General features: G+C 34.3%; 2 protein-coding genes across 3 annotated transcripts in view; one reads left to right on the forward strand and one right to left on the reverse strand.

Moving 5' to 3' along the window:
* Nucleotides 1-17,354, reverse strand: part of LOC110181155 (fibronectin type-III domain-containing protein 3A-like) — an 86,292-nt gene that overhangs the window by 12,008 nt on the left and 56,930 nt on the right. For both annotated transcript variants that reach the window (XM_086832694.1, XM_086832695.1), the window contains one exon: nt 2,396-2,568. In XM_086832694.1, coding sequence (XP_086688820.1) covers nt 2,396-2,568 — 173 coding nt within the window. The remainder of the gene's footprint in view (nt 1-2,395; nt 2,569-17,354) is intronic.
* LOC147643684 (C-type lectin 37Db-like) lies at nt 5,119-9,001 on the forward strand. Its single transcript, XM_086832700.1, has one exon. The coding sequence runs from the start codon at nt 8,151-8,153 to the stop codon at nt 8,832-8,834; it is 684 nt and encodes a 227-aa protein (XP_086688826.1). The 5' UTR covers nt 5,119-8,150; the 3' UTR covers nt 8,835-9,001.

Raw genomic sequence — 17,354 nt, forward strand, 5'->3', positions numbered from 1 at the left:
ATATAGATGCGATTGACTGTGATTGGGTTTTCCCCCAGATTCTATTGTTTCAAATCGCCTGAGCATTGAGTTTAATTAATTCATTTACGGGAAAGGCTAGACATTGTTTGCATTTGCCATTAGAACAAAGCTTGAACTACACTTGATGGAACTTAATACTTAATAGTTCTAAGAACAAGCTCAACAATGTTTAAATAAGTATTGATAAGTATTAAGAGTAGTTGTTTAAAGACTGTGATTTGTTGCCAGAATTAAAGTTTCCTTATAAAACTCATTAAAATTAAAATTTAAGAGGTTTAATGTGAGCTTAGGATTTTGTATGAAATACATTGTTATTTTTGTGGTAATAAAATTTTTAAAATTCTAGCTATTTTATAAAGAAATTCTTGATTAAACTTAAAGTATTTTTAATACTACAAAACTTTAATAAAATTTATAGAAAAATAAAGCAAAACTCGAGTCACTTCTCTGACTAGAATTGATACGGAATAAAATTGGTAATTAATTGTCATATATTTTTACTAAGAATGTATTTAAATTGTATTAATATTTTAATGTTAAATGCATTTGAAATATTTCTGAATATTTATATATTATTTTTTCTAATTAGAAATATTTTTAAAACTCGTTTAAAATATGTATATATTTGTATACCTTTGCAGAGTATTTTAATTTTAGTCAGAAGCTTGTATTTGTATGAAACATTAATTTCCAGCCCTATATATCATATATATTCTTGATCAGAATCAACAGCCAAGTCAATGTAGCCATCTCTGGCATAAAAAATATTTTTTGAAATTAAAGGAGTTACATCGTTTAAATTTTAAAAAATTTATCAAATTTGCAGTTTTTAAAAACGTTTTATTGAGTCTGCGGATTTATTAACTAAATAAAAACTGACAGAGAAAAGTTTTCCGAATTAAAACTAAGTTTTTTTTTGGTGGAGAATGTTTATGCGTTTTTTAATCTTTGATTTGGGGAAAAAATTGTCATACTTAAATTTCAATAAATAATATATTTGAAGCTTAATTATGATTGATTTCCGATACAATCCTAAAATACAATTTCTAACTGTAAGGCTATATAAACTTCAGCTTCCGTAAATTAGTTCCTTTTTACTTGTTTAATATACATACATTCAAACTGATTCAAACATTTTAACAAGCAAATTGCATCGCATTTCCAGTTAAGATCAAAACTGAAAGCTTTTTGGAAGTGACCGCAGACAACATCATCCTTCCATTCCCTCTCTCTCTCTCGCCTGCATGCCAAAGCACTGACACCTTCCAATATCACAGAGCGACCTCTGCCGTAACTTCTCCCGCTGACCACTGCAGATCAGTTCTTCAAAAGTCGTAGGCCGAAGCGGAGGGACCAAAAAAACATTAAGGTCTCCCCGCATGTAAAACGGTGAAAAAAGTGGAAAATTAACAACGCAAAAGCAAAGACAGCTGCCAAAGTGTAAGTTAAATTAAAGTGTAGTGAAAAGTATTAGTTAAGTAAGGTCAATGCTGAGAACAGCCTCTGTTGTGTGGTATTTTTTTTCTAGTGATTCTTTTTTTTATTTTTTGTATATGTGAAAGTGAAAAAAGAATGAATATCAAATCAAGTGTAAAGTGCAAAGTGTTAGTGAGTCCCACAACAGAGGCTGCGTGTTTTTAATTAAAAAACCAAGATCAGTGCGTAATTTTTGACTCGTTAATATTGGCAAAGACACTGCTGTACCTTCAATTAAGAAGCGCTTTTGTCGTTGTCCACTTATTCACCGTTAGAATCGAGCTGCAGCTACAGAAATTGTGTGTGGGTGAGTGAAACAGAAGTATTTTTTCTTGCTCTTGTGTTTCTATGCGTTTGCAAGCCCGTTATTCCCCCCTCTCTTGACCCAGAATCTCTGATGCTTTTCAACCTGTAAAGTGGAACCAAAGAGCGGGAGAGCGATTTTAGGAATGTGATCCACTCTTGTGGCTGCCAATTGTGAATAGTTGGACACTTCTCCAGGAGCTTTTGTTTAGCTTTTTTTTCGGGGCAAATTGTGAATTAAAAAATGTCAGTAAAGCTTGATAAAAGCTGACTTTTATAATTAACTACTTTTGCTACTACTTTTACTTATTTTAACCTGGCAGGGGGTATGATTGTTATTATTATTATATAATATATTATTTATTTATAATTTATTTATATACTTTTGAACTTGGTTTTCTTATTTAAAAATATTTAAAACGCATAAAAATATTTATACATTTTCCAATGTTTTTTTTTTTTTTTTAATTTAAACCTGTTTTAAAATGTATATATTTCATTTTAAAAATGATTTTTCTGGGACTTCTTCACCTAATCAAACGAATATAAATATTTAACTAAGCTCAGAGTAATAAATAAATAAGTATCCACTTACGAATGGTGCTGGATGGAGGTGTCCTTGGCCAGGGTGCAGTTGCTGGTACTGCTGCGGCGATAGCATCACATGGGTGAGCGTTCCGTTCTCGTTGACGTACTGCGGCACCTGGACGGGCACCGGCATCGGGGGAGGCGGTCGATTCTGGGACACCATCTGGACGGTGGCGGGACCTGTAAATATGCCAAAAATGGGCAAGCGGGAAGAACAAAATTATTTAAAATGCCTCAACAAGCGGCAATATGCTGATGTATCTCACAGATACAGTTACAGTTACTGTACAACAGGGCATCCCAGTTAGAGAGAGAGAGAGAAGGATTCTCATATGTGGAGAATGTGGGGGTTTTTGGGGGGAGGGAAGGGGGCACAAGTTAAGGCAGGCGACAGCTGGCGCCAGCGAGGCGACAGCTAGACGAGCGAGCGAGGGGGGGAAAGCGCCAGGACATTGCCAGGACAGCCATTGCTGCTTTATGTCAGCGGCGATTTCTCTGTGTTTGTTTAATGGATATCCCTCTCTCTTTCTCTCTCTTTCTCTGTCTATTAGTGTGTGTGTGTGAACATATTTGCACAGAAAGGAATTTATATATTTTATATTCGTTAAGAGTTTGAGATACAAGTAGTGTTTTGCTTGTAAAACTTAAAATAATATTTAAGTAACTAAAGCTAGATTTATTTAAATTTTTATTGGTTAAAAATAATCAACATTTTATTTATTTGTTCTGTATTTTATTATTAAAAGACTCTAAAAGCACTCTATTTCAGCAACAGAAAAAACAAAAATGAAATAAATTGACAAAGAAATTTATTCGTAAGCCCATTAGTTATTTTCCTTTAATTAAATTTGAAAATCATAATTTAAAAATATATTTATAATCTTTTTCATATATTTCTTGTATTAATTATTTAGTTTTTTAGTTAATAACCATTATTCTTAAAGACTTTATAGAGCGAAAGGTTCAGAAACTTTTCCCTAGTCATGTTAATTCTGAAATTTGAAATGATAATATTCCATTGACTTTAACTAATTTTTCTGCTCTCTGTATACCATTTGAATATGTATGTTTGTGTTTGCTGCAGCCAACAAAATGCTTGACAGAGTCTGCCAATTTCTGGCCCCCTTCGTCGCCTCGAACTACTCAACTACGATACGCATACGCACCGTTGCCCAATTCCGATTTCATTTGCAATTTAAGTCTGCCCGATGATTAATATCCAAGCTGCACCTCCCCAAACCCAGTGCTGTCATAGGCACTACTATTTGCCTTTTGCTGCACTGCTCCCCTTCTCCCCAAATATATATATTTTTGCTTTAATAAATGTGTTGGAAACATAGAAATCTGTAGAGCAAACATTTCTTGGCAGCCACGTTTTTCGGGAGAGCGGGAAATTTGAAGAAAAATCGAGTAATATATATATAGAGAGAGAGGGGTGAACAAACGCTTAAGTTCTTGGGGTTCTTGGCAGAGAATCGGAATCCGAATCAGAATCAGAATCATAGCTTCAGAATTGTCTGGGATCTGTTTCGGCTTCTGGTGTCATTAGGGGTCAGGGGGATGTTTTAAGGGGGGGTAGGGATAATACTAGGAACTAGCAACATTTCCATTTCCATCTGGGGGATCCATTTCAACTGCAACTTTGTCGCCTGTCAGTGCCACAGAATAAACGACAAGCGGAGACCGCCCCTCCGAAGAGCGCTGCCCCCTCAAACATTTCAGATATATTTTGATTTGTGGATTTGTATTGCTTTTCAATTTTATTTTATTTGTATTCTTTTTGGCTGCAATGCGACTCGGAAAAGCCAAACGAGCAACCAAATAAAATATATATAAATATACACATTCCTTGTATATATATAATAATAATGAGAAAATTCTGAAGAATGGGAATGGCCAAACATTTGTTAAGGGGAACGATGTCTGGACAAGATTAGCACATAATTTGCTTTGATAGATGATAAGGCCTTAAATGTCCAGTGCAGGCCTTATCGAATGTGAATTGAAGGGGAATTAGTGAAATGGTATTTCAATCTATGGAATTTAATGATTTTTTCTAATAATATTTAAAGAGAAATATCTATAAAGAAATAATGTTATAAGTACCTATAGAATTAAATTAATAATTCCATTCTTTATAGTTCTGTGAGCAGTCAATAAATGAGATCATTCTCTTGAAAGATATAAACAGATTTATTAAAATTAAAGCTATTATTTGATAATATTTAAATAGAATATATATATTGTATTTAAATCGGTATATATTCAATTACCAATTACAATTAATTAGCTATAAATTTGACGCTTTTATTCTTATTTCTTTATATATTTAAAGAAACTTAAAATACTTTCCCACACTCTCTGACCTTTCTTAAATTCCCACGCTTTCTCGCACATAAAAACCAGTAAGAAACCCCATAAATATTTAAACTCGAACCAAACGAATAAAAAAAAATAAGAAAAAAAACGAGTCATGAATCCATGTTCATCATAAAATGCATTCCATGTATGTACATCAATATGGATGGGTACAAATGCGATTCCCCCAGCTGGGAATTCAGCTGCAGTTCACAGTTTTGCACTTTGCATGCCGAGGCACGTAAAAGGAACGTGGCCACGCCTGCCATACGCCCCCATTTCTATTATAGTTTTTTCTTCTTACTTTCTTAGGGTTTTCCCCTCAAAGTACTTTACATTTTCCTGCATTCTGCGTTCTGTTTCGCTGGCTAAACAATGCAAGCGTTGCATTTTTTATGGACACCACGCGGCGTATGCGTAATGTCGGCTAATGGATTGCGGGTGGTTTGGTTCGTAGGGGGTGGAATTCCCTCCCCCCGTCCGGCTTTCGCTTTAATAGTTAAACTGTAAACTTAACGGTAATGCGGCTGCTAATACGCTTAGCCATGTCTCGCACTCATTGAGGCCGAAAATGCTGGGCCTCTCATGGTTCAATCAACCGTTAAATGCCAGACAAGAGTCAGACAGTGTCCCATGGAGGAGTCTTATTGATCTGCTCTTAGGTGTAAAAATGTTGGTTTAGTGCGCTGACGCATAAAGCGACAGCAAAACCGATGGAAAAAAATACTAAACTGATGATGTCTGATAAAGAGCGCGTTTGGTACGTTAAAGAATTTTTCCCCTTTTTTTTTGTCGCAGTTAATCATTCGGCACAAAAAGGTCTGGCGATTTTCACAGGCCATCGGCGGCAGGTGAGGAGGGAAACGGGGGGAAAGTGTGTGTGTGTGTGTATGTCTGTCTGGCCAGGAAATGCACACCGTTTCCCGGGGGCAAGATAGATGGCAAGTGAATTTCCACTCGACGCATTTGGCCAAGTGTTAAAAGGCAGCAATTAGTTAGGCGGCCAAAAAGAGGGGGTTAGTTAGCAGCGGCCTCGGGAGGGGGTGGAGCTTATCGCTTGGCCAGCAGACAGAAAGACAGACAGACAGTTAAATGAAGTACTTTAGCGACTAAAGCCGCTCTACCCCTACCCCCTTCTCTGTGCAAAAAATGTCTGCAACTTCAACTGCAACTTAATTAATGCTAAACTGCTTAAGAAGCGATTTGAGCTGGGTGAAAAAGTGGCTGGGATATTATCCCAACCCTCAGCTATATAGAATTCCTATGGAGGCATCTTCAAGGAAATTGTAAGTAATTCTCAAGGAAGCGAGGGTTTTGTTAGGTGGGGGAGTAAAAAACTATTTATCTGAAGGACAGACGACAAGTTGTTGATGGCCAAGAAGGGCTGTGAAAATTCGATAAAGAAGTACTTTATAAAAAGAACGTAAAAGTCTTTAATAATATAGATTTTTCATTTAATTTTAAGAAAGTTTTCTAATTTAAGGTTAATCTCTAGACTATATATTTCTCTTTAACTATTCTAAACGATCTTACAATTTTTAAATTACATAAAAATCTACAAATAACATATAAAATTCACCTAAAAATACACAAGTATCTCTAGATACTCCTTTGTATTAGCAATTTCCATCCAAAAAGCAACATTTTCGACCTTCTATTGTTAGCTGAAGCATCATTTGGCTCTTTAATTTTCTGCCCTGATGCGTTGACCTTGTGCTCCGCCCTCCAAAAAGACCCACCCAACCTAACCACCCTTCAGAAAAACCCCTTTTATAGACAGTGTCAAAATAAAGTTGCGGCTGAAACGCGTTTGGTCTAATTGCAAACTGTTATTGCTTTCCTGTTGTTACGCATTGTTGAGCCACTTGGCCCCGCCTTTAGTCAAGTCATTTGTATAGTTAGTCAGGGGTTAGGGGTCAGGGGTTAGGATTCCGGGGTCAGGGTCGTTGTCTGGTGTCTCTGATTGCCAGCAACACGCACACGCAAAACACGCACAAAATGCCTATAAAATTAATAACAATTCGGTTAACAGGCGAAACCAAAACCAAAACTTTGAGTGAGAACCGGAATTGCCACGCATCCTCTCTGTGTTTTTTTTTGTTGTAGGATTTTTTTTTTGGGAATTATTGTGAATGAATTTATCAAATGAAAATAAATAATATTTATTCTCACTCACGTATTACTTTTTTTCTTTTTCCTAGTGATGAATGCTCGGGGAGTTGAATAAACTTTCGATTGTTTTGAGCTTGATTTATGATTCTTTTCACTTAAATTGGCAGCAGCACAGGATATGCAAATGATTTGTAGGGCCAAAGGACTCTCTCTCTCTCTCTCTCTGTGTTCGATATTATAATATTGATTGGAAAAGTTAATTCCCCCAAGGGTTTTGCCACTTTTCTCGCTTTGATGTTCCTGATAATTACCAAGCAAATCTGGACCAATGTTGCGGTTAGATGGCTCATTATAATCAACACTTTTCCTCACTTATCTGACATTCTCCATCTCTCGGTAAGCAGGGCAATAATAATTGCGTGTCTCACTCATTTTCTTCACTTGACTGCAGAATCCTCCCAAAACATTCCCCCATCTCTTACACATTTATTCATCTCCAATTAACGATGCGTGCGCAATTATCTCGATAATTATGATGAAACCAAAGCAGAGAATGGGAAAATTCAAGAATAATAAAACAAGTAATATAAAACGACTTTCGCAAAAATGCAATTAGAGCAGAACATTCACGAATGGCACCTTGGAAAGCTTTGGAGCTCAGAAGGAATTTCCTTAAAGAGTTCTCTGTGCATTTCGCTATGGCAACGAAATCGCATTAATTGCGTATACGCCCCGTTAAACGCTTGCCCACAAATCGAAGGCAACAAAATGCTCTAAGACCCATTGATTGATGGGGGAGAGAGAGTGGAAAATCCGTGGGGGAAATGGGAATGGGGATGTAGGGGGGAAATGGAGGGAGAGAGGCTGTTTTCCCAGAGGGTAATGGAGTAGCTGGGAATGGCGCCACCTAAAGCCATTTCCTAGTCTGCACGTGTCGCACGCTACACTGGGAAATATATATACAAATATGTACATGATTTTTATTATTTAATAAAAATAAAAAAACACATCCGGCTCTTGAAACGTAGATAACCTATATGTCTATATGCTATAGCTAATAAATAACATATATGTTCTCTAATAAAATACGTTCAAAGTTTAATGGCACATGTGAGGAGGGGACTTCCCCGACCTTATCAGGTATTATAGCTGAGGCGATACACTAGACCTCTCATTAAGTATGGTCTGATCTGGTGTACAGAAAATAAAAGAAATATTATTAAATACTATCAGCCTCCAAAGTCTTTATAGAGGAGTCAATGAATAAATTTGAAATCAGTCGCTTTTCGTAGATGTTCACATTCAGTATGCAGATCATCGTCAGTATCCTGCTTTTTGCAGTTCTTGTTGCTGCTGCTCCTGAAGGATCTTCAGGGGATACCAACTCCTTGGATCTCTCTATTCAGTGTGGAGGATATTGCTTTAATACCTTCAAGCCCATGTTAGATCTCTTGGCCAATAGTCATGCCAGTAAACTCCATGAGACCCAGACAAGGTTGGAGAGTGTGGAAGCTCAGCTAGATGAACTCAAGGAGAAAATAAATGAGAATAAGGTATCCTCGAAATTTGATGCTGCGATCATACACAGAATAAATTCTCGAGGATTTGTGAAGATCGGTTCGAGATCCTTCTACATTGAGGATCGCTTTAAGCTGAATTTCTATAGTGCCTTAATCATGTGTCGCCAGATGGGCTCCTATCTAGCTGTCATCCAAAACGAGGAGGAATTAAATGCATTTAGGAAAGAACTCAATGAACGTCATAGCTATTGGCTTGACATTAGCAGACTCACGAATGAAAGTGAAGAAAAGTATAGATCTTTGAGTTCTGGAAAGGATGTGACATTTTTAAAGTGGGCCGAAAGAGAACCCAGCAATTATTTCGAAACAGAAGCCTGCGTAAATATTTTAAATAGCACAATGACTACCAAAAATTGCAAAAACGAATATTACTTTATTTGTGAGGCAATTGATTAAAAATTAACGAGAAATCTGGCAAAGCGTTTTCTTTTAAAGTGTATTTGTATATTTAAATCCAATTTTAATTGCTTTAAAAATGAAATTACAATGTTTAATGTTGAATAAATAATAAATAATTGAATCTTGCTGTAATATATTATATTAAATAAATATTTTCTATATTATGATTGGGTTTTAAATAAAAATGGCAAAGTTTATATGGGGTACTGACTTAATTTGTATTGAAAGTAAATTCTTCTTTTCCTCTTTTCCATATTTTTATTTAATTATTGTTCCAAGTATTTGGTTTAATTATTGTTCTTTGTATTTAGTACTACTTTCTACTTTCTACTTTTTCCCTGTGTTGTGACTGCTGTTTGCTGCTAGTCTGTTTATTTGAATTTCCAATATCTTTGACGAGGCAAACAAACTGCCTCTCCACCACCTACAATGTTTGGAAGGAGGTCCTTGTCATGCAAATATTGGCATTTTGTATGTCACCTAAGTGAAGTCTCCTCATAGACAACAACGACACAAAATGGCTCAACGGGAAAATAACAACAAGAAAAATGGAAACGTGAAAAGAAAATGTGCAAAAAAAATACAAGGAAACAGGAAAAACAGTGATGAAACAGCCGTGAAATTTTTGTGTCAGCAGCCTGAAAAAAGGGGGCGTTACGCGTACGTGGGCGTGCCAGCCAGCTGTGACGAGAGCAGCAGCAACATGCTGATATATCCCATGGATATACACATTATGTCTGCATATATATACATTCGTATATATATATCACGTCAACACATTATGCCTTCATTTATACTTTATGATGAGTAAATATTGTTATTAAAACGAAAAATTGCGCGTTGTCTGTGGCGATAAACCAAGGTCCCTCCCGCCGCCCTCTGACCTTCGTCTGTGACGCGAACAAGGCTGTTATTCAGCATTTGGTTTATTGGTTTTGTCTTGTCTCTCCCTTCAAGCCAAGTTAACAAGTGCTGAAAGGGAGGACGGGGAGGTAGGAAAATAGCAGCGGCAGCAGCAGCAGATTGAGGTTGCTTTCCTTTGTGGGCTTTAAATTAATGTGTCTCAACCGTATCAGGTGCATAATGTATCAGGTGGATAGCGCGGGGCTAATGGTTCGTATTTTCGGTTTAGTTGAGAGATTTATACCGATTAGTGGGGACTTTGCAAAGGGCGGGGTATAGAAATAGGGAATTAGGTACAGACGTTTTAGGGATTTATTTCTGCAAGAAGACCAGGAAGTGAGCCAGAAATTGATTGGATTAAATCTTGGAAATGCTTAATTGTATTATTAGATTCTTTTTGGGGGGAGAGTAATTACTAGAAAGTTGAAATTGTTGAGCGAAAATTGATTTAGACCTTGTAAAGTGTTTTTAATACTAATTTATAGAGTTATAAATGTTGAAAATTGTATAATTTATACTAATTTATAGAGTTGTAATTATAGTAAAGTGTATAATTTTTGTTTCATTCGAAAATAAAGTCATTGGTATGTTAATTATAATATTTACATATTTATATTTTATAAAATGCTTTAAACTTTTCCAGAAACTTTTTAATTTCTTTAATAATATTCAATTTTTAATATTTAAAGGTTACATTTCTTGTTAAAGAGGGTAAAGGCACTCAATTTCACTTAAAATATGTATTAAAAAGATAAATCCATCAGTTAATCAAGAATAAATCTTTAAAAAGTGGAAAATACAACCCTTTTGCTTCAAAAATTCACAAAACTTTCCTCAACTCTTTCGTTTTTTTTTCCTCTCAGCTTGTCAATGTCACCGCAATTCCCCCCCCCTGCCAAGTCGACAACAATTATAGCCCCACTTAATCAGCGTGCTTAATTATTCCTATAGCACACCCCCTCTCCCCAGTCCCTTAGCCACAATCATTAACACTTTCAATTTGTTGCACTTTCGGCCCTCAACCGCTGAGTTCTCAATGTTCCGTTCCCACTTCTCAGCTCTCTCTTCTCAGTTCTCAGTTCGATGTTCGCATTACCATAAATGCATGCAGCGCTTTTGTGTCCAACTTGTACTTCTTTTTTGGCCAACACCCTCCTCTCTCCTTCCCTCCCCCCCTCAGGCAATTAACAATTAGCAGAGACTGTAGCTGTACTGCTGTATTGCCTCCACAACACCACCACCTCGCATAAGCCCCAATTCAATTAACTTGCACACTTAAGCCAAAAAAAAAAAGAATCTGGGGAAGGGAAAAAAAGCTAAAGTTCCGTTGGTCTGTTTTACACAGAGAAAAAAGTGTGACTAATTTTATATGTTTATTTCTATGTGTATATATACATATCAAATCAGATATTGTGAAATTTTTTGACGCTTCTAAAAAATATTCTACCAAACGATATATTGTGATATTTAAAATATCAGACATTATATATTGTATTTTTTTGTATTATATTATGATATATTATATAGTATGATATATTATGATATATTATGATATATTATGATATATTATGATATATTATGATATATTATAATATATTATGATATATAATGACATATTATGATATATTATGTTATATTATTTACAGTAAATTTTTTATGAAATGAAATATTGTTATATTTAGAGTATTAGAAATTATATTGTTTTTGTATTTTATTATATTTTTTTTATCTAGACAAATTAATAAAACTACATATCCTGATATACGAAATGAGAACAAAATTAAATTGATAACAAATAGCCAGACTTAACATATGATTATCGAAAATACCCAAAGATATATCATAAAATTGCAAAATAATTATAGTAATATTTTAAAACCACATACAATAGCAAATTTGTAAAGATGATTTAAAGAGCGATAAAATCATTAAAATCTTTTCAATATTTCTAAAATTTCAAAAATATTTAAAAAGTTAAAAAAATCTGCAGTTTGATTTCCTTCAAGTGTTAACAAAACTTTGCTTTTTTTACCGAAACTTCTCCAATTTCGTTCTGCTCTTTTATTTCATTACCCCCCGCTCCTGCTCCACCCCCCCTGTAACCACACCCCCTCTTTAACCACCCCCTCTCCCAAGCATCGTAATTCTTCTGCTGCCTCCTGCTATGTACAATGGCATTGACATTAAGAAATGCTAACCCGCAATTTGCAATTTGCTAGCAAGCGGGAAGAAACAAAGGGAAAAAACACACACAAATTAAACATTGCTGGACTGCTAAGCGAGAAAGAGAGAGAGCAAAAAACAATAATAATAACAAGCTGGAGAAGAGGAGAAGAAAACGCGAAGAAAGCGAAATCAGCGTGTGGCGCATGAAGCTCATTAAAACACGGAATGGAAGACGAATGACCAAAGCGAAAGGGGGAGAGGTTGCCCTCCCCCACTCAAAAGAAGGGGGGAGGCTGAAGGTTGGATGATGGTCAGGAAAGGAGTGCAAGAGTAGGGTTATCTACACTGAGAAAAAGTTATAGAAAACCATGTCTTACAGTATTGAATTTAAAGGTTTTTAACATCGAAGAGTTAAGGTATCTTTTGGGGTATTTTAATATATTTGAAAAAAAGTTTAAATTGGTTTAAGAAATAAAAAAAATGTATTTTTCGTTGAAATATATTCTTAAAATATTTTTATAAATTTTTGTCATAACTTTATCTTCAGAACCTTTTAACGCAGTGAAGGAATCATTTCCAAATCATATATTTTCTTGATCAGCTCCAAAAACTGAATAGATCTAGCCATCTTAAAAAAAATGTATCAATTTTTTTTTTCAAAATTTTAAAAAAAGGGGTTACATCATTAAAATTTAAAAAAATTTCCAAAAATTTTAATTTTTGTAAATGTTATTTTGAGTATGCAGATTTATTAACCAAACAAAAACTTACATAGGAAAGCTTTATGAATTAAAATTAATGCCTTTTTGGATGAGTTATGAGTTTTTAATGCATGATTTGTCAAACAAAATTGTCATATGAAAATATAACATAAATAAACATTTATAGATAATATTTGTATTAATATTATTTAATATTTTATTTTCCTTTCGATTCTATAATTCAATTGCAAATGCCAGGTAAATATGCTTTGGATACCCGATTTAACATTCTCTGGACTTAAAAACTATTTCTTTAGATATTTGAAATATTTTTGAAGTTCTTTCCTGCATTTTTTCTCAGTATATTTAAGCAAACCTAACGGAACCGCCGTAACGAAAACAAATGAAATCAAATTAATTAATTAATTTTAATAATTAATTTTTCTCCCGCAGACTTGACTTCAAAGAATAAAAAAAGTGGTGGGGGCGGTGACTAAAGCGAAGGCGTGGTCATCTGGCAAGCTAAAGGTTAACCGTTGTTTATTTGTTTCCTTTCTCTTTATTTTTCTGGTCATTTTTTATGCCTTTGTTTGGTAAAGATTCAGGATTCTGCAAAAGAGTAATTGCAATATCTGGAAATCCGAGAAAACCGAGATTGAAAAGGAAAGTGAGGTATAAATATACATTATTTTGGGTTAATATATAAATTAACTATACAAAATCATTGAAGTTGTATTTATAAACAATATATCAACTGTGATTTTGGGACTAGAACTGAAAAAAACCTAGTAATGCAAATTAATTATAAATAACCTTTCTTAATTGCTTAAAAAATTGTTATAATTTCCCTCTGTTTCTTTGTTTATGCTATAAATTAAACCATCCTGCTGAGAATAAATATTTGTTTAGCCTTGGGTTAAATAATTGTTGCTTCTACCAATGCCAGACAATAATACCTTTTGTCCCATTCGGCCCATTGGAGTGTTGTATCCACGACTTTTGCCTTTTGGCGGCACTTAAATTTCAATTCGCTGTTGTTCTTGACTTTTACGGCTTTTCGTGGAGTCTTTGCCAGTTGGCCATTTTGGCATTTTTTGTAGCAAAAGCCAAAGGCAAAGCCAAATCCAATTGCCTTTTCGCCTGAATAATTAATTTTATTTATGCCGCGACAAAAGATGCTGCTACGCTCTTTTTTTAAATTTTTGTTGTTGTCTTGAATTTTATTTCTTATATATATATATATTTTTTTTTTGTTCTTACATTCCTCTAAGCCGCAGTATGCTCATAAATTGTTGAGCACATGCAAAAGCAATAGAGAGGGCCAAAAGCAGTGAGGTAAAAGCAAAAGGCGGCACAATTAGTTGGCAACACGAGTGAGCCAAAACAAAAGTGAAAAGACAAAATAAAGCCACGTTCTCTGATAGTCGAAGCAGAAAATAATTTATATCCCTCGCAACAGCAAGGGCCTAAAGCATACAGGAGAGGATAAACTTATAGGACAATCTTTTATTAAATAATATAGAAAATTCAAGAGTTAAATAAATATATAAAAGGTTTCCAATTCGATTTTTTAAAGGTGTTATTATGATTATTTTTAATGACATCTATTTATGCAATTCATTGCGATGTTTAAAAAATTATCAGAAATAAATGAAATGTTACACTTAAAATATTCTAAAGCATACATAATTTTCTTAATATATTGTACAAGTTAAGAAAATATATCACTTTTAATTTGTTGCGAAACTTTGAAATAATAATTCATCAATAATAATCTATCAATAGATTATTTATATATAATAGGTAATAATATATTTTATATATTATTATTTTATATTATAATATAATATAGGGTAATATATATTAAATTTCCAGTGCTATTATTTTACCTCCAACTGTTTTAGACACACCGCCGACCAATACTAATAACGATTTACGTGCTGCGCCATTTTGTCCAAAAAGAAGATTTATAAGGCCGCAGCCACTGAGGATACTTCAAGGACAAAACATGGAAAAACTCCCCAGGACAACAAGAAAATTCAAACAGACTTAACTCAGACGCAGACCAATAAAACTTGGTCTACAAAAAAAAGTCCGAAACAAGAACACGAACAAAAAAGATACAACAGGAAAACAAATGGCAGCAGGAAAATCCGGGAGTATGGAGTTCTCTCTCTGTGTGTGTGTGTGACCTCGTACAGGTGCTAAAGGGACACGCAGGGACAGACACAACAAGTTCAACAATTTGCACCTGTCACAGTTTGAGCGCCACTGAACCGCAGCCAGGATCAAATGTTTGCTCAGCTGTTGAGTTCCGTTATTCCACCTGACACCACCCAGTTATATTGTTTTTTTTTCTTGCTCTTTTTCTCGAAGACAAGGTGTCGCCCCAGATTTGGGTCAGTGGGATATATATACACAAAGATATATCTATATATATATATATATTTAAAGACAGCTCCTGTGGGTCATCGTCTTGTGGTCAGTGTTTTCTTGCCTCTCGAAAAAGGTTCTCGTTCGTCATTCGTTCGCTTCGCTGATTTGTGTTTTTTTATGCTAAGGGCCTTGGGTTCGGGTTCGGATTTTTGGGGCAGAAACATTAATCACAATAGCCTTAATTAATCATCCCTTTTTTCTGGCAACCTTTCCGTAAGAAAATTCAGGCGTAAAATACAAATTAAACACATTTAATTTTTAAACGAAAGGGAAAGTGTAATTTAAGGTGGGAGTCCTTTTAATTCCTTTGAAATATAATTGTTTTTGGGATAGAAACTTAAATTAGAGAAAGACAGCTTAAAAATAAAAAGTATTACAAATTTATTCTATTTATTTACTAGAATTTTCTAAGAGAACTATGCATAAAGTCCTTATTTTTTATTGCTTTAATTTCCCAGAACTCTTATGGCTTATTTATACCATTGTTTTGAAGTTCGCTTTAAATATTTTCTACTCAATTAACATATATGCCATAATTTCTTATTATTTCTCTTTGTTTACCAAGAAAACTTTTGTGAACTCTTAACATTTTTCCCCCCTTGAAATAAATATTGTTTTTCCTTTTCATTTTTGGTAACTTTTACGTGATTTAAGCTCAATTTATTGACAGCCTTTGGAGCAATTTTAACTGCCATTCACATATGTCACTTCATGCCACCCTCTGCCCCCCCCTCTCACAAATTGTATCTACAAGATACAGACAGACTAACGACGCCTTCTGTTGCCTGTTGTTGGTGAAGTTGTTGTGCCTGTCAAACCGTAAATGGCGTCACTTTGACAGCCGTTTATATATATATTTATATATCTGGAATTATATATGTCCATCACCCATGTCGTCCACATGCTCGATATGTTTATGGATTTCAATATCTTTAATTTAACATATTTTATGAGTGTTTTATGGGAATATTAATTTTTCTTTTCCGCCATAGCCTCCCCCTTGTCGTGTTGTTATTACCGTCACGCCTTTTAATGACCATTGATTGGTTGGTGGGTGTTGGGACAAGAGAGATCACATGTCAGCGGATCTTAATAAAAAATTAATCAGAATTGTCAACGGAAAATTCACGCAACTCAAACATTTCGACAGAAAGTGGAAAAGGATAATTTAATTGGGTTAAATCTATGGGGATATAAGGATTGTTTTATTAATAAATGGTACCGGGATGGGCTTAAAAATGTAGGCTCAACACCTTTTCTATCAGATAATTTCAAAAAATATTTGTAGTAACTTCTTCATAATTTATTACATTTTTTAATAATAATAAAGTTTGGTATTCCTTCCTATATACATACTATAAAGAAATAAATATGCATTCTCATTTTATATTCACAACAAATTACCTTTCCGTATAAAGTCATTAGTTTCCACTTTATAAACAAGAATTGATTAAATTTTTTATCTCATAAAAAGAACATTATTTTGTTGCTGGAATTTTTCGCTAATTATTTGCTTCGTTTGCTGCTCATGTTAATTTTATTAATATTTTTTATTTTGGCTTGTGTATATGCGACATTTGTCGGAAATGTTGAGCGTTAAGCAAAGTTATTTAATTATTTGATTTTTGTGTGCTCGAATGGCCTTTGTTTGAATGCGTTTTTTGAAGCTTTTGATTTTTGCATTACTGCCTCTTTTTTAATATTCCGTATTTTTGTTTGTTTTGTTATCCGTTTTATTAGGAATAAAAAAAAATGAATTAATTTTTCATTGGAATTTGCTGGCAAATAATTTCGTTGAAGATTTCGCAAGCCTTTGGCAAATATCTCCGTACTTTTAAGCTGCGAAAAAAAAATGTTAAACAATTTTTGCTGCTTCGATTTCTTTACTGCTGCTTACTTCTGCACTTCATTGTGTTAATTATATGCTGGCTCTGTTTATAACAATTTGTTTCATCTCTTTTGCGTGACTTTTTGTTTGGTTTTTGTATATTTTTTTCTCTCTTCATTTGCGTTCGTTGAACCCTTTGGATCTTTTTCGGAGATTTTGTCTTATTATTATTACTACTTTTCGGTGTGTTTGTTTTTGTGCCTTTTGCACGCGCCTCGTTCGTCTTTGATTTTTTATTTTTCGAGGGCCTAAAAAATATGCCAAAGTTGAGCGCTCTGGAGAAATATTTTTGTTTTCATTGTGGCCAAGAAATGTGAAAGTTTTCGACGAATTTGGGCCTTTTTTTTACTATGCCGTATTACTTTCTTGTGAAGATCGGAGGGAAATGGTTATTGAGACTGGAACGAACGTATCTTGCTAGCT

The sequence above is a fragment of the Drosophila serrata genome, unplaced genomic scaffold (genome assembly GCF_035046125.1).
Source record: "Drosophila serrata isolate PLE 108 unplaced genomic scaffold, ASM3504612v1 contig_249, whole genome shotgun sequence".
NCBI lineage: Eukaryota > Metazoa > Arthropoda > Insecta > Diptera > Drosophilidae > Drosophila > Drosophila serrata.